The following is a 22,751-nucleotide window of genomic DNA, read 5'->3' as shown; positions in this document are numbered from 1 at the left end:
CTGGGGACTTCCGTTTCCCTCTCTCCTTGTGAGCGCTGTGGATCCGCATGGGTCCATGGGTTCTGTGCAGGAGCAGTGGTGGGCACACACCGTCACACACTTGGTTGCTGTGAACAGTCCCTCCAGCCCCACCTTGGAGGTGACAGCTCTCCCTCCTCTCGCCTGCCCCGCCAGGTGAACGTGGTGCCTTCTGCCAGCCGGGTGGTCCTCCTGGGGAACCTCAACCGCTTCTGGCCCGTCATCCAGATCCGCATAAAGCGCTGCCAGCAGGTGGGCAGGGCCGGAGGTGGGGGTCTGGGGATTTCCATAGCGACTGTGTTCCTGCACTTGGGGGCCAGGCTCGGACCAAGGCTTCTCCTCAGTCTGCTTGGGGATGGCCCAGGCCCCTGCTGAGTCCCGAAGGTGCAGACTGTCTCGAGTAGCTCTAGGGCTCTCGGGTGAGGCCAGGCTTCGGTAGTGCTTGGTGACTGGGTGACTCAGGTGACAGATGAGTGTGTGCATGTTATAGGGCGGCATCGACACCCGAGTGCGGGGCGTGGAGGTCCTGGGCTCCAAGCCCACGTTCTGGCCGCTGTTCCGAGAGCAGCTGTGTCGCCGTACGTGTCTGTTCTACACGATCCGGGCGCAGGCCTGGAGCCGAGACATAGCAGAGGACCGCAAGCGCCTGCTGCAGCTCTGTCCCAGGTGGGTGCGGCTGGCAGTGCCCGGGGCAAAGGCCGGAGGAGGTGGGTAAGGGAGCAGAAGGGGATATGCCGTGGAGTCTGAAAGGTAAAGCAGCGGCCGGGACACAAGGGAGATGAACACAGGTGAGAAGTACGTGCCAGATAGCTGGGGCAGACTGAGCGTGGGGTGATCAGGAATTGACTGCACTGGAGTGGAGGCCACAGGAAATGTATGCTTCCATCCTGGACCACACACCGTTTGTCCCCAGACTGAACAAGGTTTTGCGCCACGAACAGAACTTTGCTGATCGCTTCCTCACTGATGACGAGGCCGCCCAAGCGCTGGGCAAGACCTGCTGGGAGGCCCTGGTCAGCCCCCTGGTGCAGAACATCACCTCCCCCGGTAACCATCGGACCCGGCTCACTAACCCGCTCCCTGTCACTGTTCCCAGGCACCGCCTGGGCTCATGCTCTTGGTTCTCTTGGTTCCTGTCTTTATCCCTGAAGGCCTGTCACCTCAGTGTTCCTTTCCTTCCTCCACAGACTGCTCCCTGAGACTCTGCCGTTTGACTCTTCCCTCCACCCCACCCCCAGTCCTTTACCATATCCCCAGACTCCAGCTGAAGCAAGCCGTGGTGGGAGAGGGGTGAGGGCCCCCAAACCTTTTTGCACAATTGCTGCTCCTGTCTCCTCCCGGGCTGTCCGTTGCCCCATTTCCCATGGGGACCACCTTCTCTTAGATGCGGAAGGTGTGAGCTCCCTGGGGTGGCTGCTGGGCCAGTACCTTGAGCAGAGGGAGAGCTCCCGGAACCCCCTGAGTCGAGCAGCATCCTTTGCCTCTCGAGTTCGTCGCCTTTGCCACCTGCTGGTGCATGTGGAGCCTCCGCCGGGGCCTTCTCCTGAGCCGTCCACTCGGCCCCAGCCCCGTAAGTCCCCGCCGGGCTCCTCCCCTGTGGGTGTTACTCTTCCTTACTGCTTTGCTGTGGGCATTTCCAGGGGTCAGTACCCAAGACCCCGAGACTCACCGGAGCCCGAGATGAGACTCCTTACTTGGCCCTGTGTCTCGACAGCCAGCAAGAACAGTAAGGGTCAGGACCGGAGCCCTGGGCCTTCCCCTGTCCTTCCGAGCAGCAGCCTGAGGAACATGACGCAGTGCTGGCTGAGCGTGGTGCAGGAGCAGGTGGGCGGAAGGAAGCTGAACTCTGCGGAGCGGGATCTGCGAGGCTGGCCATTCACTGGGACTCCCCTGTTACATTTCTTGCTCTTTCTCCTCAGGTCAGCAGGTTCCTGGCTGCAGCCTGGAGGGCCCCAGACTTCGTGCCTCGGTACTGTGCCCTCTATGAGCACTTGCAGAGAGCAGGCTCGGAGCTCTTCGGGCCTCGGGCAGCCTTCACGCTGGCCCTGCACAGTGGCTTCTCGGGCGCCTTGCTGCAGCAGTCCTTCCTCGCGGCTGCTCACGTGAGTACCACCAGCCTCCCAGTCGGCGGGGCGTAAGCTCATGCAGGGCTCACCCCTCTCTGCCCTTTCATCTCCTTTCACTCTCCACTCTCCTCCACTCCCTCTTCCTGGTTCACCAGTGCCCTTTCCGTTGCCCAGATGAGTGAGCAGTTTGCCAGACACATCGACCAGCAGGTCCAGGGCTGCCTGGTTGGCGGAGCCCCTGGAACAGACATGCTGGGGCAACTTCAGCGGCACCTGGAGCCCATCATGGTTCTTTCTGGCCTGGAGCTGGCCACTGCTTTTGAGCACTTTTACCAGTGAGTGAAGGTCTACAGCGGAGGGATGGGAGGCCTAGAGTGTGGAGAGGACGAAGATTGAGTCTTAGAGGGAAGATGAAGGAGAGCAGTGGGGAGGAGAGATTAAGATCCAGAGATGGCCATGGCATTGGTGGGAAGGAAGAGGTGAGGTAGGGCTGTGACCTAGGTTGGCTGCAACAGAGAGACCCACGTGCCGAGCGCCCACCCTGAGCCGGGCCTGGGCTGTGTGTGCTGCAGGCACTACATGGCGGACCGTCTCCTGAGCCGCGGCTCCAGCTGGCTGGAGGGGGCTGTGCTGGAGCAGATCGGCTCCTGCTTCCCCAGCCGCCTCCCCCAGCAGATGCTGCAGAGCCTGAGCGCCTCCGAGCAGCTGCAGCGCCAGTTCCACCTCTTCCAGCTCCAGCAGCTGGACAGGCTGCTCTTGGAGCAGGAGGATGAGGAAGAACAGGGCCTGGAAGGAGAGGAGGTAAGAGCCAGGGAGAAGAAGAGCAGGAGGACAGGAGAGGAAAGAAGGAGCCCTTGACATTCTTCTCTCTCTCAGGAGGAAAAGGAAGAAGAGGAGTCTGGGAAAGAAGTGTTTATCGAGGACCCAGGTCCAACAGTCTCCATACTGGTCCTGTCACCACGCTGCTGGCCCGTCTCCCCACTCTGCCACCTGAACCACCCCCGAAAGTGCCTTCCCGCCACATTCTGTGATGCCCTTGAGCGCTTCTCCAATTTCTACAGCCAGAGTGAGGCGATGGGGACAGGCGGTGGGATGTTGGGGTGAGATTTGGGGTGGCAAGAGAGGAAGAGGAGGTGCCCTTTGGACAGGAATGCATAGATACCAAGAAACATTCTCTAGCAACAGCCGTCTCCTAGGGAAGGGTGAAGAAGTGGGTTACATTTTCATTAAGTTCTCATTTCCTTCAACTTTATATGAATTGGTTCTATTTTCCTTTTTCTAACTTCAAGTTGCATGCTAGTCTTTTCAGACTTTAAAAAAAAAAAAAAAAAAGTATTTAAGGCTATTAATCGCCCTCTCAATATTTAGCTGCATTCTGTAAGATCTATATTTTCTGTTGTTAATCCTCACTCCAGGATATTTTTTCCATTGATTTTTAGAGAGAGTATAAGGGAAGGAGAGAGAGGGGAGGAGGGGGGAGAGGGAGAGGGAGGGAGGGAGGGAGGGAGGGAGGGAGAGAGAGAGAGAGAGAGAGAGAGGGAGGGAGGGAGGGAGGGAGGGAGGGAGGTGAGAGAGACACATCGATTGGTTGCCTCTCACACATGTCCTGACCAGGGCTGGGAACCGAGTCTGCAACTGAGTTATGTCTCTTGACTGGAATCCAAGCCTCGACCATTCAGTCCGGAGGCCAATGCTCTAACTACAAAGCCAAACCAGCTAGGGTGAATTTGTTTAATATATATATATATTAAACAAATATATATGTAATATTTTTATTAAGGTATAATTAGTAGTCAGTAAGTGCACATATCTTAATTGTGACTTAATGAATTTTATATCCATATGCATTTCCTTAACCACCCTCGGCTCAAGATGCAGAATATTTCCAGCACCCAGAAAGCTCCCTCCTTCATCTCCTCATGTCTCCTTTGTAGTCAGTATCTTCTTCCAAGGGAAACTCTTGTTCTTTCCTTTGTCACCATAGGTTTTTGCCTGTATGTGAACATCATATAATTGGAATCAGAGAATATAGATTCCGCTGTATCTAATTTCCTTCTCTCAACTCAATGTCTGTGGGAGTGATGCAGGTTGTCAGTTGTATCATTACTTTGTTCTTTTGTATTGCTGAGTCATATTCATTGTAGGAATATGTTTATCCTTTCTGCTGCTGCTGGGCATTTGGGATGTTGAATAAGTTTTTATTATGTAATATTTTTATTGTTTAGTTGGGAGAATTTTCTATTTTTTATTATTTTTTCTTTGACTTAATAGTTTTTTAGAAGTAGACTTTAAATTTTCCAAGCAGGTTTTTCTGTTTTGTTTGTTTAGTGTTCTTTTTTTTGGTGTACTGGACGATGCTCTAACCAACTAAGCCACCTGGCCAGGGCTGTTTAGTATTCTTTTTGTTTTAGATTTCAACCTTCATTCCACTGTGGCCAAAGAACATGGTTTTTGTGATACTGAACTTTACCATTTATTGAGACTTCCTTTGTAGCCAAGTAGATGGTCAAATTTTGTAAGTGTCCAATGTGTGATTAAGAAGAATGTGTTTTTTCTGTTGCTGGATAAAGGAGAGGAAAGACTTTCACTGAATTGACCTTGTCATTGTATTGTTCAAGCTTTCTATAACCTTTCTATCTGCTTGATCTATGACTGAGAGAGGTGTGCTGTAACCTACCATTATGATAGTGAATTTCTAAAGTATGTAAATTTCCAGTGATATATTTTGACTATGTTACTACATACAACTTTAAAATTATTTAACAGTGCTGCTAATAGAACTTTCTGCAAGGATGGAAATGTCCTGTACTGTTCAATATGATAGACATTTGTGGCTATTGAGTGCTTGAAATATGACTAGTTCGCTGGGGAACTGAATATTTAATTTTATTTACTTAAACCAGTTTAAGTTTAGCCACACGTGGCTCCTGGCTGTCACGGTGGGCTGTGCAGGTATAGAATCTTCATGGTTAGATCTTGTTATTATGGAGTGACCTCCTACTGAAGTTCTTAAAGCTGGTATTAATAATATACCAGCTTTCTTTGGTTACTGTATTTTTTTATCCTTTTACTTTTTGTTTAGATGGATAGTTCTTTAGATCACTTTTCTTTTTTTATTTTTAAAATATATTTTTATTGATGTCAGAGAGAAAGGAGAGGGAGAGAGAGATAGAAACATAAATGATGGGAGAGAATCATTGATCGGCTGCCTCCTGCACGCCCCTTATTGGGGATCGAGCGTGCAATCTGGGCATGTGCACTGACTGGGAATCAATATTTTTTCCATTGATTTTTAGAGAGAGTATCAGGGAACCATGGTTCATAGGTTGAAGGTCACCCACTGAGACACAAGAGCTAGGCTCAGGATATTATATTTGTAAGCACACAGTTTCCCTCTGTCCCTCTTTGGGGATGTTAATTTTGACAGCTGTATTGTTAATATTTTTTTCCCTTCCTGTTATTAATAAGCAGTCTGCTTTGTCTATACAAAGAAACTTTTCTCATTGACAAACTTTTCTTATCGACAGGCTGGATTTTGCTGATTGTATCCACCTGGTGTCCTCTAGCATGCTCTTCTGTCTCCTTTATTTCCTAAAAACTGGTCATTAACTACAGAGGCTCACTCAGCTTTGGGTTTGATTTCTTGGGCAGGACCACTGCAGAGTGGTGTTGCATACTTCTCCAGGAAGCGTTACGTTCAGCTGTCTCTCTGTGCTAAGGCGGATCAGTGGGTGTCAGTGTTGTTGGTCTGATGCACACATCACATATAGTTTCCCATCAGCTTTCCCCTAGACAGTCACTCGTTGTCATTGCACAGGTTGATCATCTCACTAGGGGTTACGGACTAGTGACATTCTAGTTCTGTCATTCCTTCCTCATCTTATTTTCTGGAATGCTTTCTCTGTACAGAGAAACTTCTCATCAGCGCTTTAGTTACCTTGAAGTACCATTGATTCAGGAAAGGCTTGACTCTTTTCTCCTCCCCTTTATTTTGAGCCAATTTTCAAAATAATGTGTTGGTTCTCTAGCATCCTCTAAAGATGCCCAATGAAGTCTTCTTTAAAAAACAAACAAACCATCATTGTGAATTCATGGATTTAAAAATTTTTTATGTGTTTTAATCCATCACGGGTGTCATTCTTTTGCTGTTCAGACTGTCCCATGGTGGGCCAGAGAGGCCTCTCAGGCGGCTCCATTTGAAGCTCTCTGCCTTTGACAGCGTCCTTGCTGTCCAGTCTGAGCGCACTTGCCAGACTCGCCTTGCCCGAGCTGGGCCACAGGGCAAGGAAGAGACCAGCCTAGAGGATCTGTCTGCTCCTGAGGGCAACGCCCAGGTCTCTGGGGTTTCTGCCATGGAGCCTGTCTCAGGCGGGGCGGGCCTCAGGGTGGGCTCCCAGGTGCCTGTGACTCTGGGGAGGCGGCCTAGCGGAGGCTGCACTCGGAGGCTGTAAATGCTGGGGCCTGAGAGACTCGCAGGAGCAAACCTCACCAAGAGTACACCCTCGCCTCAGCGCCTAACCCCCTTTCCCTGTTCTGTGTCTCCACCCTTCTCCTCCGCATGCTCCCAGGTCAGAACCATCCAGTCCGGGGCCCCCATCGGCGGCTGCAGTGGACGTGGCTGGGCCGGGCTGAGCTGCAGTTTGGGGACCAGACCCTGCATGTGTCCACCGTGCAGATGTGGCTGCTGTTGAATTTCAATCATTCAGAGGTGCCTCAGCTCCTCGGCCTCTCTGTCTTCTCCCCCCCCTTGTCTGCCACTGTTCTACACTGTTCCTCCTCCCATCCTTTCTTCCCACTCTGACTGTCCCTGTTTCTCCTCACCAGGAGGTGTCAGTAGAAACCTTGCTGAAGAATTCTGACCTCACCCCACAGCTGCTGCTCCAGGCACTCCTGCCCCTCACCTCTGAGAATGGCCCTTTGACCCTGCATGAGGGTCAGGACTTTCCACATGGGGGTAGGTCAATGGGGCTGACCCGAGACCCTGCTCACAGGGTGTGGGGCCCCCGGGTGGGGTAGTGTAGCAGGCAATGAGAACGGGTCCCTTTCTGTCCCTCCCCCTCCTCGGGTACTAACTGGCAGTAAGTTCCAGGTGTGCTGCGAGTCCGTGAGCCTGCGCTCTGGCCCTGTGGGGAGGCCCTGTGGCTGATACCTCCCCAGAAGTACCTGGATGTAAAGAAGGATGAGGGTCGAACCCTGGAACAGAAGAGGAACCTCTTGAGCTGTCTTCTTGTCCGTATCCTCAAAGCCCATGGGGAGGAGGGCCTCCACATTGACCAGCTGGTTTGTCTGGTAGGCGGAGAGGGGGCCCTGCAGTGAGGGGAGGCGGGAGGAAGCTGTGCTTGGGGTTGGAGGTTAGAGCCAGGGGTCACCACAAGGCAGGGTAAACTCTGTGAGCCCTCCCAGGGTGACTTTTCTGTCTGGGTTTTCTGTCCCTGATAGGACCGGTAGACCGAAAGTAGAGACAGAACATGAGTGTTTACCCTGTGCCAGGTCCTAACTCTAAGAGTTTGCATTATTAAGTCATTTAATCTGCACAACAACTCTGAGAGATAGGCAGTATTATTATTACCGTCCTTTCATTTGACAGGTGAGAAAATGAGGCCTGAGAGAGTCAGTAACTTATCCGTTGTCACACAGCTAGTCAGGGGCACAGCCGGGCAGCGAATCCAGGCAGGCTGCTCCTCGGGGTCACATGCCTGCTGTTTGCTCCTCCCACCAGGTGCTGGAGGCCTGGCAGAAGGGCCCCAACCCTCCTGGGAGCCTGGGCCGCGCTGTTGCCGGGGGTGTGGCCTGTAGCAGTACAGACGTCTTCTCTTGTATCCTGCACCTCCTGGGCCAGGGCTATGTGAAACAGCGTGATGACTGGCCCCAGATGCTGCTGTATGCCACCCCAGAGCCCACGGGGCCCTGCCGGGGCCAGGCCGAGATCCCCTTCTGTGGCAACCAAACCACCGAGACCTCCAAGCCCGGGTAGCCACCCCAGCCCCAGCTCCCTGCTCAGGGGCCCCAAGCCCAGAGAGAGATGGGCTCTCCGGGACAGATGGCACCTCAGTAACGTGGGAGGGGCAGGTTCCCTGGTGGAAACGCACGTCATTTCTTTGTCTAACCCCTTTCCCTCTCCCTGTATTTCCCCCAATTCGATCATCCTCGTTCCTCCTCCCAGTGCCATCACCCCTTCTTTTCCTTTCTAATCAAGGGCCTTGCTGTCCCCCTCCTCCTAGAGTCAGTCCTTAGCAAGGGACCCACACATGTGAGCTCCTTTATATATGTCTCATTTAAGCAAATATGAAATATGCAATACGTATTGAGTGCTGTGTACTCTGCTCAGTGAAATATACAAACTATAATGGGAAGCCTGTTCTAGAGGATTTGCCATAGCTGACCCTTAAGTACCTAAAACTTTTGCATCAGATCCAATTCCCAGTTTTTAGGGCACCTCTTCAATGCCTGTTATTTGCACTGGGTATAGAGTGAGTTCTCTAGGCTAGAATGTTTCTTCACCTTTCACATGTGCATACATCACCTGGGGTCTTGTTAAAATGCAGATCCTGCTTCAGTAGAGCTGCCTCTGATACCTGTGCTGCTGGCCCACAGACCACACTCTTTCTCATTAGACATGCTGGTAGCATTTGTGTGGGGCCGTCCCATCTACTGTAGGTCAGTTAGCATCCTGACCCCCACCCACCAGATTCCTGTGGTGCCAGCAGTCATTTTGACATCCAGCCCAACCCCCACACCTACAGATGCTTCAGTGGAGGGCCCTGCTGTGACAGTTGGTTTGGGGGTTATTCTCTGGCTGGTTAAGCAAGTGTGAGCAGGGAGCTGGGGGACAAGGTGGGGTTCAGTTCATAGCTTGTATAAGCAGGACCGGGAGACTGACCACTGACTCTTTTCTGCCCTCAAGCCCGGAAGCTGTGGCCGCCCTGGCATCCCTTCAGCTGCCTGCAGGCCGCACCATGAGCCCCCGGGAGGTGGAAGGGCTGATGGAGCAGACGGTGCAGCAGGTGCAGGAGACACTGAACCTGGAGCCAGATGTAGCTCAGCACCTTCTGGCTCATTCCCACTGGAGTGCCGAACAGCTGCTGCAGAGCTACAGCGACAACCCCCAGCCACTGCTGCTGGCGGCCGGACTGTGGGTGCCCCAGCCCCAGGCTGCCCCCACATGCCCCGACCACTGCCCTGTCTGTGTCAGCCCCCTGGAGCCGGATGACGACTTGCCCTCTCTCTGCTGCAGGCACTACTGCTGCAAGGTGAGGCCCCAGCTCGCTCCTGCCCTGGCTTTCTACTCGAATGCGGTTCCTTGGCAACTGCTGGTTCTAGCCCCAGCACCGCCATCGCCGCCATCGCCTACCCCGGGAATGCGGGACAGGTCTCTTGGTCCCTCTTCTGCCTTGATCTTCCGAAGGGTGCTTGTTAGGATCCAGCGATATTGTTATGCATCAGTGGTTCTCAAACTGGGCTGCATATTACTCACTGGGAGCTTTTTTTTTTTTAATCCTCACCCAAGGATATTTTCCCCATTGATTCTTAGTGTGATTCGTGTGGAAGAGAGAGGGAAAGACAGAGAGAAACATCAATGAGAGAGGAACGCATTGATTGGTTGCCTCCTGCACCACGCCCTGACCAGGGCCCAAGGCCCAGGCAGGAGGAGTTTGCCACTGAGGTATGTGCCCTTGACTGGAGTTGAATCTGGGACCCTTCAGTCCGCAAGCTGACACTCTACCCACTGAGCCAAACCAGCAGGGCAATCACTGGCAGCTTTTAAAGATCCTGATGATCATGCTCTATCCCAGGCCAAATAAATCAGAATTTCTGCAGGTGGAACCCCAGCATATGGAGCGTTAAAAGCTCCTCAGGTGATTCCAGTATCAGTCAAGTTTGAGGATTATTCACAGTCACAGACACAAACACACATACGTGTCTCTCTCTCTCTCTCTCTCTCTCTCTCACACACACACACACACACACACACACACAATGTACTTTAAGGCACTTTGTAAACGAGATGTTATTAAATTGGTGATGACAATAGTTAATGGTTTCCTTTTCACCATTCAAGTCTTTATCTTAGAACATCATCACTTCTTTTATATGGGTGAGCAAAAGTAGGTCTATAGTTGTTCATATGGAAAGTAATACACTAATTAAGAAATAATAATTCAGGAATAAACTGTTTCGTGGACTCACAACTACAAGCCTGCTTTTGCTCCACTCTGGTGTATACTCTTATTTAATATAAAAATAAAAAGAAGTGCGTAGCCCAAAAGTATGGGAAGGCAGGGTTGGCAGCTGTAAAGCTGATGCAGACAAGGCCGTAGGTTGGGGAGCGAGTACATAGTCTTCAGAGGCAGGGAACCTAGTGCTGAGGGTCTGATGCTCCCTCCCTCACAGACATCAGCTTAAAAGGATGAGCGCCGCTGTCGCCATGAATTGTCGCTGTCTCTCCCTGCCGTGTCCCGTGGTGTGTGTCTGGGACAGGTGCATTGCATGCTTATACCTTTTTTCCCTCCCTTTTGCTCGGTTTCAAGTTACTCTTCTCACATAAGTGTCCATGCTCGCTTTTCTCTAGGCCCTTCTGACTTCCTTAACACTCATTTTTTCATTCCACTAATATATGTCATGGTTTACTGTGTGCACAGTACTGGGTACTGAGTGAGGGAGTGGGAAAGCCCACGCAAGAAGTAACTAGAGGGCTGGGAATAACAGCCGCTAATAGTTACGGGGACTCAACCCTGGTCCATTGAGCTGTCTCACACACATGCTTTGCTTGGTTCCATCCTGGTTCTCTGTGAGGCAGGGACTTGCCATCCCCGTTGGATAGACTGCAGAGGGAGGCACTGGGTGGAGAAGGAACCTGCCCAGGGCCAGGATTGGGTTTGGGCAGTCTCATCCGGGGCCCACACTCTTAGGATAAGTGCAGGGAAGAGACTACAGCATCACGTTGTGGGAAGTGACTGAGGTTAGGAGTGGGCTGACGGCCTCGGAAGAGACTTCGAACGGGGGAGGTTGGGGAAGACCCGTCTTGAGGAGGTGATCTGGGGAAGAGTGGCGGACGGAGGGAAGAGTACACATGCACTTGGCAGGTGCACATGGCCAGTTGGTGGGGATTGGCACACAGTGGCTTTACTCTAGGGAAGCCATGGTGAGTGTGAGCAGGGGAGAGACATGCTCTAATGCACATTTCTGAAAGGGTCACTTTGTGTGGAGAAAGGACTTAGGACAAGAGGAAGCAGGGACACCCCTTCGGAGCCGGGTACAAACAGGCCAGAGAAGGTGGTGGTTGGGCCTCTGGACAGGGCAAGAGCGGGGTGGGTGGGCTGGGCTGATTGGAGGCAGAGCTGGGCGGGCTGGGAGTGGATCCGGGGCTTGGGACGAGGGCATGAAGGGTGGTTCTTGGGTTGTTTAGTATCTGGGTGGATGCGACGTGTCATCTTTTACTGGCTTGTGGGAAGTGTTGGGCCTGGGAACAGGAATTTGAGGGGGAAATGCAGTCTTTTGTGTCCATGAAGTTTGAGCTGCTTGTTGGGACCTGTGTGAGACTGGCAAGTAGACATTGGGTTTTCAAATTCAGAATTCAGTAGAGAGGCCTGGCTGGTATCACCCAGGGAGAGAGAAATAGGCCAGGACATTGACCTTGGGGCACCCCACCCTATAGCAATGTGGAGACAGGGAGCCTAAACACAGCACTGAGAAAAACAGGCTGGTGGACAAGTCCCAGCAGAGGAGGCGGCTGTGACTGCGTCATGGCAAATGCCACAAACGAAAGGCAGGAGAACGCAGGTGGGGAAGCCTGGGGTCTGGGGCAGGTGGAGGTGGCTTCCCAGGATGAGCCTCGAGTGGCTGGTGGGCTTGTCAGAGGGCCGGAGACCCAGAACCGGTTGTGCCGGGCTGTGGAAACGGCATGAGCAAGAGCAAGCCCATAGCTGAGGGGGTACGAGGTCAAGCAGGCTGTCCTCTGTGGTGGGGAGGGTCCTGCTTCCTCTGTGTGCCTGCAAGTACTGTCTGACTGTGGAGAAATCTGTTTTATCTTGGAAATACAGGAATTCTGCACTCAACTTCTCAATTTATCTGGGTTTCTTTCACTATATATATAAAAGGGTTTGACCCTAACTGGTTTGGCGTCTGCCTGCAGACTGAGGGGTCCCAGGTTTGATTCCAGTCAAGGGCATGTACCTTGGTTGTGGGCATGTCCCCAGTAGGAGGTGTGCAGGAGGCAGCTGATCATTGTTTCTCTCTCATCAGTGTTTCTAACTCTCTATTCCTTTCCCTTCCTCTCTGTAAAAAAGTCAATAAAATCTATTTTTTAAAAAGGGGGCGGGGGTTGCCCGGTCAGTGTATCTCAGTGGTTAGAGCATTGGCCCATGCACCGATGGGTCTCGGGTTTGATTTCCAGTCAGAGACATGTGGCTGGGGCTGGTCAGGGCATGTGCAGGAGGCAACCAATTGATGTGTCTCTCTCACATTGATGTTTCCTTCTCCCTTGCGCTCTAAAAATACATTAAAAATGTCCTTGTTTTGTTTAGTAAAAGTCCAGGCCAGTGCTTCCCACTGTCCTGTTGCTTTGGTACCACAGGTACACGTCCTCTCCTGGGGACAAGTGCATCGTTCGGAAAGCTCTGCCCTCCACAGTGTGAGGGACGGGGTTCTTAATGGAATGTTCTAGGAGGCTCGGCTGCTGATCACGCATAAGCCAAGTGGGTTTGATGGGGCGAGGCCAGGGTGGAAGGGTTTGGGGATCAGCTCCGGCATCAGTTACGGAAGTCGACGATGGTTAGGGTGAGGCAGTGACGTGGGCGTTAAGGATTCAGAGGTTCTGCTCCTGGAGTGGGAGGGGCGCGGGGCGCCATCTCTCAGGGTGTGGGAGCTGCAGTGGGCACGTCTGTTTGTGACGAGCCTCCAGACAGGCATGAGGTGAGCACAGGGGCCAGGAGGAGAGGGCGCCAGTGGAGAAGGGACTCGCCTCCCTGGCCTTCTTCCTCTCACCTTCTTGCTCTCGCCAATTCTTAGCACCTGAATCTTTCTTATTTTAATTCTCTTTACCTGCTCCCTCTATGTCCATCCCAACAATAATAATTAGGCTGCCATCCTGGCCCACATATCCTCAAAGACAACTGTAACTTGGACCAATCCCAGGAAAATCAGTGGGAGCCAGAAAGATGAGGGTCCGTTTTGAGGTTGATCCTTCGGCGTCATCGGGGAGCGGTGCGCGGTGATGACAGGACACCCTCCCGGGCTGCTCCCGCGCTTCCCTGAGCGGCCTCTCCTTCCCTCCCAGTCTTGCTGGAACGAGTACCTGACAACTCGAATCGAGCAGAACCTGGTGATGAACTGCACCTGCCCCATCGCCGACTGCCCTGCCCAGCCCACGGGAGCCTTCATCCGTGCCATTGTCTCCTCGCCAGAGGTCATCTCCAAGGTACCCTCTCCTCAGAGAGGCTCCGGTGCAAGCCAGAGGGGCAGACCCCGGGGTGCTGGGGGCCTGCAGGTGTGGCAGCCTAGAGAGCCGGGCCCTCACCCGTGACCCCTCTGCACCCACAGTATGAGAAGGCCCTGCTGCGTGGCTACGTGGACAGCTGCTCCAACCTGACGTGGTGCACCAACCCCCAGGGCTGCGACCGCATCCTGTGCCGCCAGGGCCTGGGCTCGGGGACCACCTGCTCCAAGTGCGGCTGGGCCTCCTGCTTCAACTGCAGCTTCCCTGAGGTGGGTGCCACCCCGGCCTGATGCCGAGCCAGGACCCACCGCTACCCCTCAGCACATGCAGATCCTGTCACCTCCAAATGAGACCTCCCTCCTTCCGCCTCCCATGAGCAATAGCAGGAGGGCCGCCCTCAGTAAGGAGGGCTGGGCTGTGTCCTCCCCTTCCCTCCTGCTCCAGGCACACTACCCTGCCAGCTGTGGCCACATGTCTCAGTGGGTCGATGATGGCGGCTACTATGACGGCATGAGTGTGGAGGCCCAGAGCAAGCACCTGGCCAAGCTCATCTCTAAGCGCTGTCCCAGCTGTCAGACTCCCATCGAGAAGAACGAAGGGTGTCTGCAGTAAGAAGGGTGCTGTGGGCTCCGGGGGCGTCGGCAGGCACAGGCGAGAGTAGAGGCCTGGCAGTGTAAGGGGTGGTGGGCCTCCTGGAAAGCTGAGCGACAAGGGCAGTTACTCCACTTCCCTCTCTGGGCACCCTCCAGAGTGGTTCCCTCACCTCAGGTCCCCCCGTTTTTAGTCTCCAGTGTACGGGGGACTCAGAAGCAAGGGTGCTTTCAGTAGGAACTGGTAAGGTTAGGGTGGAGGGGCCAGGGACACGGTGGTGGTGCCTCTAGGCCCCTGGCTTTCCTGGTGTGGCCCTGCCAGAGGCAGGAGTCCTCTGACCAGACAGCTTCCTCCACAGCATGACCTGTGCCAAATGCAACCACGGATTCTGCTGGCGCTGCCTCAAGTCCTGGAAGCCAAATCACAAAGACTATTACAACTGCTCTGCCATGGTAAGGGCGGGGCGCCGAGGAGCAGAGGCCCAGAGGCCCGCGGGGCTCTGTGAAGAGCAGCCTGACAGTGTTGGGACAGTGGCTCAGTGGCGGGGGGACAGAGCCACCTAGACCTGCAGTGCCGGGAGGTCCGTGCACGGGGACGGAGGCGCAGAGTGGGACTCGCACACCCCGGCGGCCTCAGAGGGCTGGGCGGGCTGGGCATTCTCGGGGCAGCAGGGCAGAGCGGAGAGCAGGACTGAGTCAGAACCTGGTTCTCCCAGTTAATATGTGGCTTTGGGTCAGTTCCTTGTCCACTCTTCAGCCTTCTCACCTGTAAAAGGGGGTGATAATGTGACCTGCCTCAGTCTGAGGATTAAGTTTGGGCAAGGCAGAAAAGGCCTCTGAGTGGTAGCGTCTGACGAGCCATGCTGTTTGATGTGTCTCACAGGTGAGCAAGGCAGCTCGCCAGGAGAAGCGCTTCCAGGACTACAACGAGAGGTGCACGTTCCACCACCAGGCCCGGGTGAGGAGCGGGGAGGGCCGAGGGCCGAATCGCTGGGTGCTGTTCTGAAGGGGTGTGTGTGCATCGTGACCGCCTTTCTTTGCACAGGAGTTTGCTGTGAACTTGTGGAACCGAGTGTCTGCCATCCACGAAGTACCCCCACCCAAGTCCTTCACCTTCCTCAGCGATGCCTGCCGCGGCCTTGAGCAGGCTCGAAAGGTTGGGGGGGCGGGTGGTGAGCAATGTGCCAAGGGGACTGTTGGGCTGGGCAGCTGTCTCTGACCAGTACGGATGGAGGGAGGAGGAGGGAGCAGCTGGGAGGCCTGATTTGGGCCCCCGTAGGTGCTGGCCTATGCGTGCGTGTACAGCTTCTACAACCAGGAAACGGAGCAGATGGACGTGGTGGAGCAGCAGACCGAGAACCTGGAGCTGCACACCAACGCCCTGCAGATCCTCCTGGGTGAGGCCTGCCCCCCTCTCTGAGCACCCCCACCCCAGCTTCCCCCCTTCACTCTCCTCTTCCTTGTTCCTCATGGCCTCACCACCACAGGCCCTTAGAATTCTGCTGGACAGGCATTCAGTACCAGCTGTAAGTGCCTAAGGGCACAGGTTACCTGGCCTTTGATTACTAAAGGCCCGGAGCATGAAATTCATGCTCGGGGATGGGGGGTGGTCTCCTCCGCCCAGCCTGACACTCTCCAATCCAGGACATCCCTCTCACAATCCTGGACCGCTGGTTCCTAATCGCTCACCTGCCTGCCTGCCTGGTTGCCCCTAAGTGACCCCCACCCTGCCAGCCTGATTGCCCCTCACTGCCTCTGCGTGCCTGCCTTATTGTCCCAAACTGCCCCCCCTGCCATCCTGGTCGCCCCTAACAGCCCCCCACTGCCAGCCAGATCGCCCCCAACTGTCTCCCCCCCTCCCCATAGCCAAGTTGCCCCTTACTGCCCCCACTGCCAGCCTAATCACCCCCAACTGTCCGCTCTGCTGGCCTGGTCGCCCCCAACTGCACCCTCCACACCTAACTGACCTCCACCCCACCGGCCTGGCTGCCCTTAGCTGCCTCTCCCCTTGCTGGCCTGGTTGCCCCCAACTGCCCCCTGCCAGCTTGGTCACCCCTCATGGCCCCCCACCTGCTGGCCTGGTTGCCCCACACAGCCCCCCACCTGCCAGCCTGTCCCCCACGCAGCCTGCTGTTCAGTCGTTTGGTTGTCCCTCACTAACCCCCTCTGCCGGCCCGGTCATAGGTAGCCATCTAATTAGGGCGTGAGGGTTAATTTGCATATTACCTCTTTATTGTATAGGGTGATCTGTCCCCACCACTAGAGTGTAAGCCTCCGGAGAATGGGGTCTAGAGTGGGGCCTGGGGGGTTGGAGAACGGGTGGGTGTACAGTAGGGTTTGCTGGCGCAGGGGACGGAGGGAGGGAAGAGGGTGGAGCCCCTGCGCCTGTCTCTGCAGAGGAGCTGCTGCTGCAGTGCGGAGACCTGGCCTCGGCCCTGCGCCTCCTGCGGGCCGACTGCCTGCACACGGGCCTGGAGCTGCTCCGGCGGATCCAGGAGAGGCTGCTCGCCATCCTGCAGCATTCCACCCAGGTAGGCGCCCCACCCGGACCTCCGTGCCCAGCCCCAGAAGGAGACCAGGGCGGGGGGGGGGGGGGGGTGTCCCAGCTCCTGGGTGCTATTGGACCCTGACACTTAACCTCTGGCATTTCTTACAAAATAAAGGAGTTAGCCCAGATCCTTGCTCTGCAGGATCAGTTGGGGAACTTTTTCAGACATACTTCCCAGATGTGGATTCAGAATCCCAGGAGTGGGGGTCAGCGGGTGGGCCCACTGAGTAAGGGAGCTGAGTCTTTCCAGCTGTAATGCGCTGGCATTGAGTCTGACTAGGAGTCCCACCCTCGGAGCGTACAGACCGACAGGTCACGAGTAGGAAAGACATGAGCATACACTGCGCTCCTGAAGCAAGGCCAGTGCCTGGCCTGTGTCCCGTGTCCCTGGAGACCCCTCTGGCGCTGTGGTGACGGAGGGGGAGCAGGTGGGAACAGCCCGCCAGGGGCATGGCACCTAGAAGCCCCTCGGAGCGCGTTGGCTGGAGAAAGGCTGGGCAGAGGCCCAGTGGCCTCCGTTTCCTACTCCCATGTCCTCCGTCTCCGCCAGGACTTCCGGGTTGGTCTCCAGAGCCCGTCACTAGAGGCCCGGAAGGCGAAAGGGCCCAACGTGCCCAGTGGGTGAGTGCGGCTGCGCCCGGAGGGAGGGATGTGGCAGGCTCCTGGGCTGAGCGGCCCTCCCTATGGATTGCCTTCCGCCCCACCAGGCCCCGGGCCTCCTCGGGGCTGGAGACGGACGAGGAGGGCGACGACGACATGCCGGAGTGGCAGCAGGACGAGTTTGACGAGGAGCTGGACAATGACACCTTCTCCTACGACGAGGAGTCCGAGAACCTGGACCGGGACGCCTTCTTCTTCGGGGACGAGGATGAGGACGAGAGCTTTGACTGAGGGGCAGGCTGCAGGGAGCCCCAGAGCCGGGGGCCGGGGCTCATCCCCGACCACGGTCCCGGGTCAGCAGCACCTCTGTTTACAGAATAAACTTTTTCATATACCTCTGGAGCCGGCGTTCTAGCTCCCCGCTGCCCACCCGCCCTCCTCCTCCAGTTTTCTTTAGGCGCCAGACTCGTCCCTTGTCAGCGACGCCCCAGAGCTGACGTGTGGCCTGTGCTGGTGAAGGAAGGGAAGGTCCATGTGGCACAGCCGTGCCCACTGCCCCCGACCCCGGCCCGCATCGAGGAGACGGGACGGCCATCCCCGTGGGTGCCTTCCTCGGGACTCCTCATGTTCCCGGAGGGGCCGCGGCCTTAGGCAGTGCCCTCCTCTCGGGGCCGCAGGCTTCACAGGTTTTCTCTGCATCTCGGAGTGAAGGCGGCGGGGTGGGGGGTGGGGGGACGACGACACACCGCTGAGGCCCTGCCCGCCCTGCCCCGCACACAGACGGAAGTTGGAAGTGCAGACATGCCTTTTAACGTGATGCTGGGCTTTGCAGGAAGGGATCGGAAGAATTTAGTGAAGGGTGAAGTCACATGGCTGGGTCGGGAGGAAGCCAGCTGCTCGGAGGACACGTGGCAGAGTATCGATCCAGCATGACCTCCACCCCGCCCACCTCGTAGTCCCACACCTGGAACCGTGGCCGTCCGCTGCTCCCGGGTCATGGCTGACGGCACTGGGCGGGCAGGGGCAGTGGAGGTGCCGCCCACACCCCCTCCTCCGTCCTCTCCCCCAGCCCTCGTTGGGGATAGCACTGCTCAGCCCCCCAGGAAAGGGAGCTGAGGGCTGGGTCCTCAGCTGGGGAGGAGGGGGGGCCACCCAGGGCCTGGCGTGCTGACCTAGGCCAGACCGGGGAACAGGCACAGGATTCGCTTACTGAGGGCCACGGCCCGGCCCACCTCATAGCCGACCCCAAGGACGGCTGGGTCACTTCCGCCACAATCACTGGGAAGGACAGTGAGACAGGCTCAACATCCCGGCTTGTAAGAGGAAGGTGGCAGTGAGTGGTGGGGGGAGGCCGGCACGCTCGGAAGGGAAGAGCCCAGAGGAGCCCGCAGCGAGGAGGGGCACTCAGTCCGCCCGCTGCAGCAGGGCCAGGTCCCGCCGGTGGGTGAACCTGTCACCCTCAGCTGACCGCTCCCCTGTGGTGGAGGGAAAACTGGTCAGGGCTGCACCCTCATCTGGTCCTCCCGAGCCAACCCCACATCCACCCTGTGCTCGGGGAGGAGGGAGATGACTAGATGACCTCTGAGGGCTGCCCAGCACTAAGAGTCTATGAAAAGGAGGAGATGGAATAGCCACAAGAAAAAAGTCAATCCTCTGCAAGGTGGGGTGTGTGATACAAATAAGATCAACCAGTTAACCGCCACCTTATTTTGAATTTAAAAAGTTCTGCTGCTTGCGTCTCTAGATGCTTGTGGCATACAAGTGGTTAGGTGAAGGACTGACGGGCTGTGTGCCAGAGGGGTTACAGGCAGAGGGAAGGAGGAAGAGCATCTGGGTGGGGAAATGGCAGGCAGGAGTAAGGACTGGTCTATGCAGGGAAAGGCCGGAGGCAGGCCAGGCAAAAGCCTAATGCAGCGGCTCAAGCTTTGGTGGGTTCCAGAATCACCTGAGAACTTGAGAAACTATAGAGACCCAGGTGCCAGTGGGCCCAGCTGCTTCATTCCACCAAATCTGAGAACCACTGCCTGAATGCAAAGTGGCCTGTTTTGTTGTTGTTGTTTTTGTTTTTTTGGGGGGGAATCAAGGTAGGAGAGGCATCCTGGGGAAAGAGGGTAAGGAGCCCGGTGTTCGGCTTGATTAAATGTCATTCGTTAGGGCTGAAAGGCTCACAGCTGCCTGCACCGGAGAGAGTCCCTGGAGAACCTGTTAAAAAGAGCTTGGCTTCATCCCCCTATGGGAATCTGCCTTTTGAAGAATCTCCCTGAGATGACAGCTGAGCACACTAAAGCCTGAGAACCACCAGGCAGGGGTGGACATATCATGAGAACATGAAGCATGAGCTTTAGGGTCCCTCATACAGGCCCTCTCCAACATCCCCGGCAATTCTTTTTAAAGTCTTTTTAAAGAGGTCTCCTAGGAGTGCAGTAAGTCCCACAAATCCTGTATCTGCCCCGGAGTAATGCTTCCCGATTTCCAGCTATATTATAAAGTGAAACAGAACAGTGTGGTATTGGCATCAAAACAAACACCAATGGAACAGGATCCGGAGCCCAGGAATAAAGCCCCATGTGTGCACTCAGCCAACATTTGACAAGGGAGCCAAGAACACTCAATGGAGAAAAGACTCTCTCCCATACCTGGTGCTGGGAAAACGGCACTCACATGTAGCAAAATGAAACTAGACCCCTATTTTACACCACTCACAAAAATTAACTGGAAATGGATTGAAAATGTAAAGGTAAGACCAGAAATGATAAAACTTCTAGATGAAAACACGGAAGAAAAACACCTTAGATCGCCGAAACCAGTTGGCTCAATGGATAGAGCGTCAGCGTGCGGACTGAAAGGTCCCAGGTTCGATTCCGGTTAAAGGGCATGTACCTTGGTTGTGGGCACATCCCCAGTAGGGGGTGTGCAAGAGGCAGCTGATCGATGATTCTCTCTTACCAATGTTTCTGATTCTATATCCCTCTTTCTTCCTCTCTGTAAAAAATCAATAAAATATATATTTTTAAAAAACCCACCTTAGATCTTGGCAATGGTTTTTTGAATATAACATCTAAGGCATAAGCAAAACAATAAACAATAAGCAAGGGGGACTACATCAAACTAAAAAGCCGCTTTCTGTACAGCAAAAGAAATAATCAAAACAAAAACACAGCCCACAGAATGAGAGAAGGTATCTGCAAGCCATGTACTGACAAGGGTTAATATCCAAAATACAGGTGGGGCAAAAGTAGGTTTACAGTTGTGAGTACGTGAAACAGAGCTGTTCTTATATTGTTTTCCATGTAAACCACTGTACATGTGCTTTCCCGCTCCGGGGAATACACCTGAAGGAGATGAACACACTATGGGAGTGATGCTCAGAGCAGCATTACTTACAATAGTCAAGACCTGGGAAATAGTGTCTTACGGTGGGTAAATGGATAAAGAAGTTGGGGTTATATATACAATGGAATATCATTCAGCCATGAGAAGGAAGGAAAGCGCCATTTGGAAAAACACGGAAGGACTTGGAGGGCCTTATGCTAAGTGAAATAAGTCAGACAGAGATCTCACTTATATGTGGAATCTTAGTGCAAGCACACACACACACACACCAAAAACAGAAAACTAAAACTCCTAGCAAAAAAAACCCACACACACACAAAAACAAAAAAACAAAACAAACAGACTTGTGCTTACCAGAGGTGGGGGCAGAAAATGGGGAAATTAGATAAAGATGGTCAAAGGGTACTAATAAACTTCCGGTTGTAAAATACGTACTAGGGCAGTAATGTACATAATGACCATAGTATGGTTATTTCAAATTTAAGAGAGATCCTAGGAGTTCTTACACAAGGAAAATAACTTTTTTCTCGAGGTGACTGGTGTTAACTAAACTGTGCTAATCCTTGCACCCAAATGAAAGTTGAGCCCATACACCGTACACCTTAGACTTACGTTCATTCCCGCTCAGTAAAACCGGGAGAAGAAAACCCAGCGGCGGCAGCAGGGCAGCACCGGCCCGACCACAGGGCGAGGGGGCAGCGGAGGGGGCGCGGGCTGGCGCGGGGGCGGGGGCGCAGGGAAGAGGACGAGGAGCCTTGTCTCCGGTGGGAGAAGGTACCGGCGGGACGTGGAAACCAGGCAGCCCCGTCCGCGCCCGCTCTGCCTCCCTCCCTCCCCACTAACGTCCCTGGAAAGAGCCGGAGGGAGCGCTCCAAAGGCCACAATGAGCGCTGCGGCTGGGCGCGCACCGCAGCTGCGCGCGGTCTGAGTCCGGCTCCCTTTCCTCTTGGGGGGGCGCTGGCTGGGGCCCCCGTTCGCGAGCGGCCACCGCCCCCCGAGGGCAGTTTCGGTAAAGGGGCGCCCCCGTCCCGGCCCCTCACCCCGCTCGCCCAGCTTCGTGTCCGCCACGTGCTCGGTGAGCACCGCCCGAAGCGCGCAGCCGGGTCACGATCCGCTCGTACAACGCCTGGTCCCCGCGTCCGCCCCGGGCGCTCCCGCGGAAGCACGACGCCCGGAGGCCCGGCCCCGCGCCGCCTGCACTCGCCTTCCCCGCCAGGGGGCGCTAGCCCGCGGCCACGTGACCCGCGGGGCCCCGCGCAAGTGTCCACACCTGTGAAATGGGGCGGAGTTGAGAGGATGAGTTGCATGTGCGGGGAATCCGCCGCCTCCTGGGCTTCTCACCTCTAACTTGTCCCCGGGGAACCCTCGGTCCTCCCCACCAAACCCACTTGGCTCCCCGCTGCCCCCGAATGTCCCATGTCCCCAATCTAAAGCAGCTCCATCCTCCTAGCTCCTCAGGCCCCAAACCTTAGAGTTATTCCCGGCTCCAGTCTCTCAAACCCATCGGCAACCCCTGTCGGCTTTCCCTTGTGAAGATTTCCAGATTCTGATCCCACCCACCAACCCAGGGCAGCCATGCTCCCCGAACTTCCCTTACCCCTCAGCAGGCTCCTCCAGCCTCTCCACTGCCCTGCCACAGCCCGGTCTCCACTCCGCAGCCGGACTGACCCTGTGAGCACATCACTTGGGTCATGACCCTCCGCTCAGACCCTCCAATGGCTTCCTTCCTCCTCACTTAGGGTAAAATCCCAAATCCCGCCCAGCTGGCGGGGCTCTGTGGTTGAGCAACGATTTAGGAACCAGGAGGCCACGTGGGCTTGATCCCAGTGTGGGGTGTGCAGGAGGCAGCCGACCCGTGATTCTCATCACTGTTTCTCTCTCTCCCTCTCCCTTCCTCTCTGAAATCAATAAAAATATATTTTAAAACAAACAAAAAACCCCAAACCCCACAGTGGCCCACCAGACCCACCTGATCCGGTGACTCTCTTACCTCTGTAACCCCCACCCCCACCTCCCAAACACTCTCGCTCACCTCCGTCATCTCTCCCCGGCTTGCCTTTTCCATGTACCATGTCATTTATTAATTTTGTTGTATATCTTTCCACACCTGGTAGAATATAAGCTCCAGGAAGGCAGGACTGTTTGTTTTTAATATATATATA

The 22,751-nt window shown here is 55.0% G+C and overlaps 2 protein-coding genes across 3 annotated transcripts in view; one reads left to right on the top strand and one right to left on the bottom strand.

Moving 5' to 3' along the window:
* CUL9 (cullin 9) overlaps positions 1-17,650 on the top strand; it is a 35,747-nt gene extending 18,097 nt beyond the window's left edge. Inside the window, exons 18-41 of one of the 2 annotated variants that reach the window (XM_036415358.2) lie at positions 175-270; positions 509-684; positions 932-1,065; positions 1,403-1,588; positions 1,733-1,842; positions 1,938-2,120; positions 2,259-2,419; positions 2,657-2,885; positions 2,961-3,150; positions 6,653-6,792; positions 6,909-7,038; positions 7,174-7,373; positions 7,804-8,054; positions 8,989-9,334; positions 13,360-13,500; positions 13,623-13,787; positions 13,963-14,126; positions 14,468-14,561; positions 14,992-15,066; positions 15,154-15,264; positions 15,388-15,505; positions 16,506-16,639; positions 17,207-17,277; positions 17,364-17,650. In XM_036415358.2, the coding sequence (XP_036271251.1) occupies positions 175-270; positions 509-684; positions 932-1,065; positions 1,403-1,588; positions 1,733-1,842; positions 1,938-2,120; positions 2,259-2,419; positions 2,657-2,885; positions 2,961-3,150; positions 6,653-6,792; positions 6,909-7,038; positions 7,174-7,373; positions 7,804-8,054; positions 8,989-9,334; positions 13,360-13,500; positions 13,623-13,787; positions 13,963-14,126; positions 14,468-14,561; positions 14,992-15,066; positions 15,154-15,264; positions 15,388-15,505; positions 16,506-16,639; positions 17,207-17,277; positions 17,364-17,547 (3,789 nt within the window). In that variant the 3' untranslated portion in view covers positions 17,548-17,650. The remainder of the gene's footprint in view (positions 1-174; positions 271-508; positions 685-931; positions 1,066-1,402; positions 1,589-1,732; positions 1,843-1,937; positions 2,121-2,258; positions 2,420-2,656; positions 2,886-2,960; positions 3,151-6,652; positions 6,793-6,908; positions 7,039-7,173; positions 7,374-7,803; positions 8,055-8,988; positions 9,335-13,359; positions 13,501-13,622; positions 13,788-13,962; positions 14,127-14,467; positions 14,562-14,991; positions 15,067-15,153; positions 15,265-15,387; positions 15,506-16,505; positions 16,640-17,206; positions 17,278-17,363) is intronic. The other variant, XM_045572636.1, reaches the window with a different exon arrangement.
* Positions 17,651-17,936: 286 nt separating this feature from the next.
* Positions 17,937-22,630, bottom strand: DNPH1 (2'-deoxynucleoside 5'-phosphate N-hydrolase 1). The gene is given in 7 exon segments (XM_036415144.1): positions 17,937-18,240; positions 18,242-18,446; positions 18,449-18,508; positions 18,511-18,534; positions 21,630-21,673; positions 21,675-21,793; positions 22,622-22,630. Coding segments are annotated over 7 exon segments (765 nt in total).
* Positions 22,631-22,751: the final 121 nt, after the last annotated feature.

The sequence above is a fragment of the Pipistrellus kuhlii genome, unplaced genomic scaffold (assembly GCF_014108245.1).
Source record: "Pipistrellus kuhlii isolate mPipKuh1 unplaced genomic scaffold, mPipKuh1.p scaffold_m20_p_5, whole genome shotgun sequence".
NCBI classification, from domain to species: Eukaryota; Metazoa; Chordata; class Mammalia; order Chiroptera; family Vespertilionidae; genus Pipistrellus; species Pipistrellus kuhlii.
Note: the sequence above shows the minus strand (reverse complement) of the source record. Positions and strands in the feature narration are given on the sequence as shown.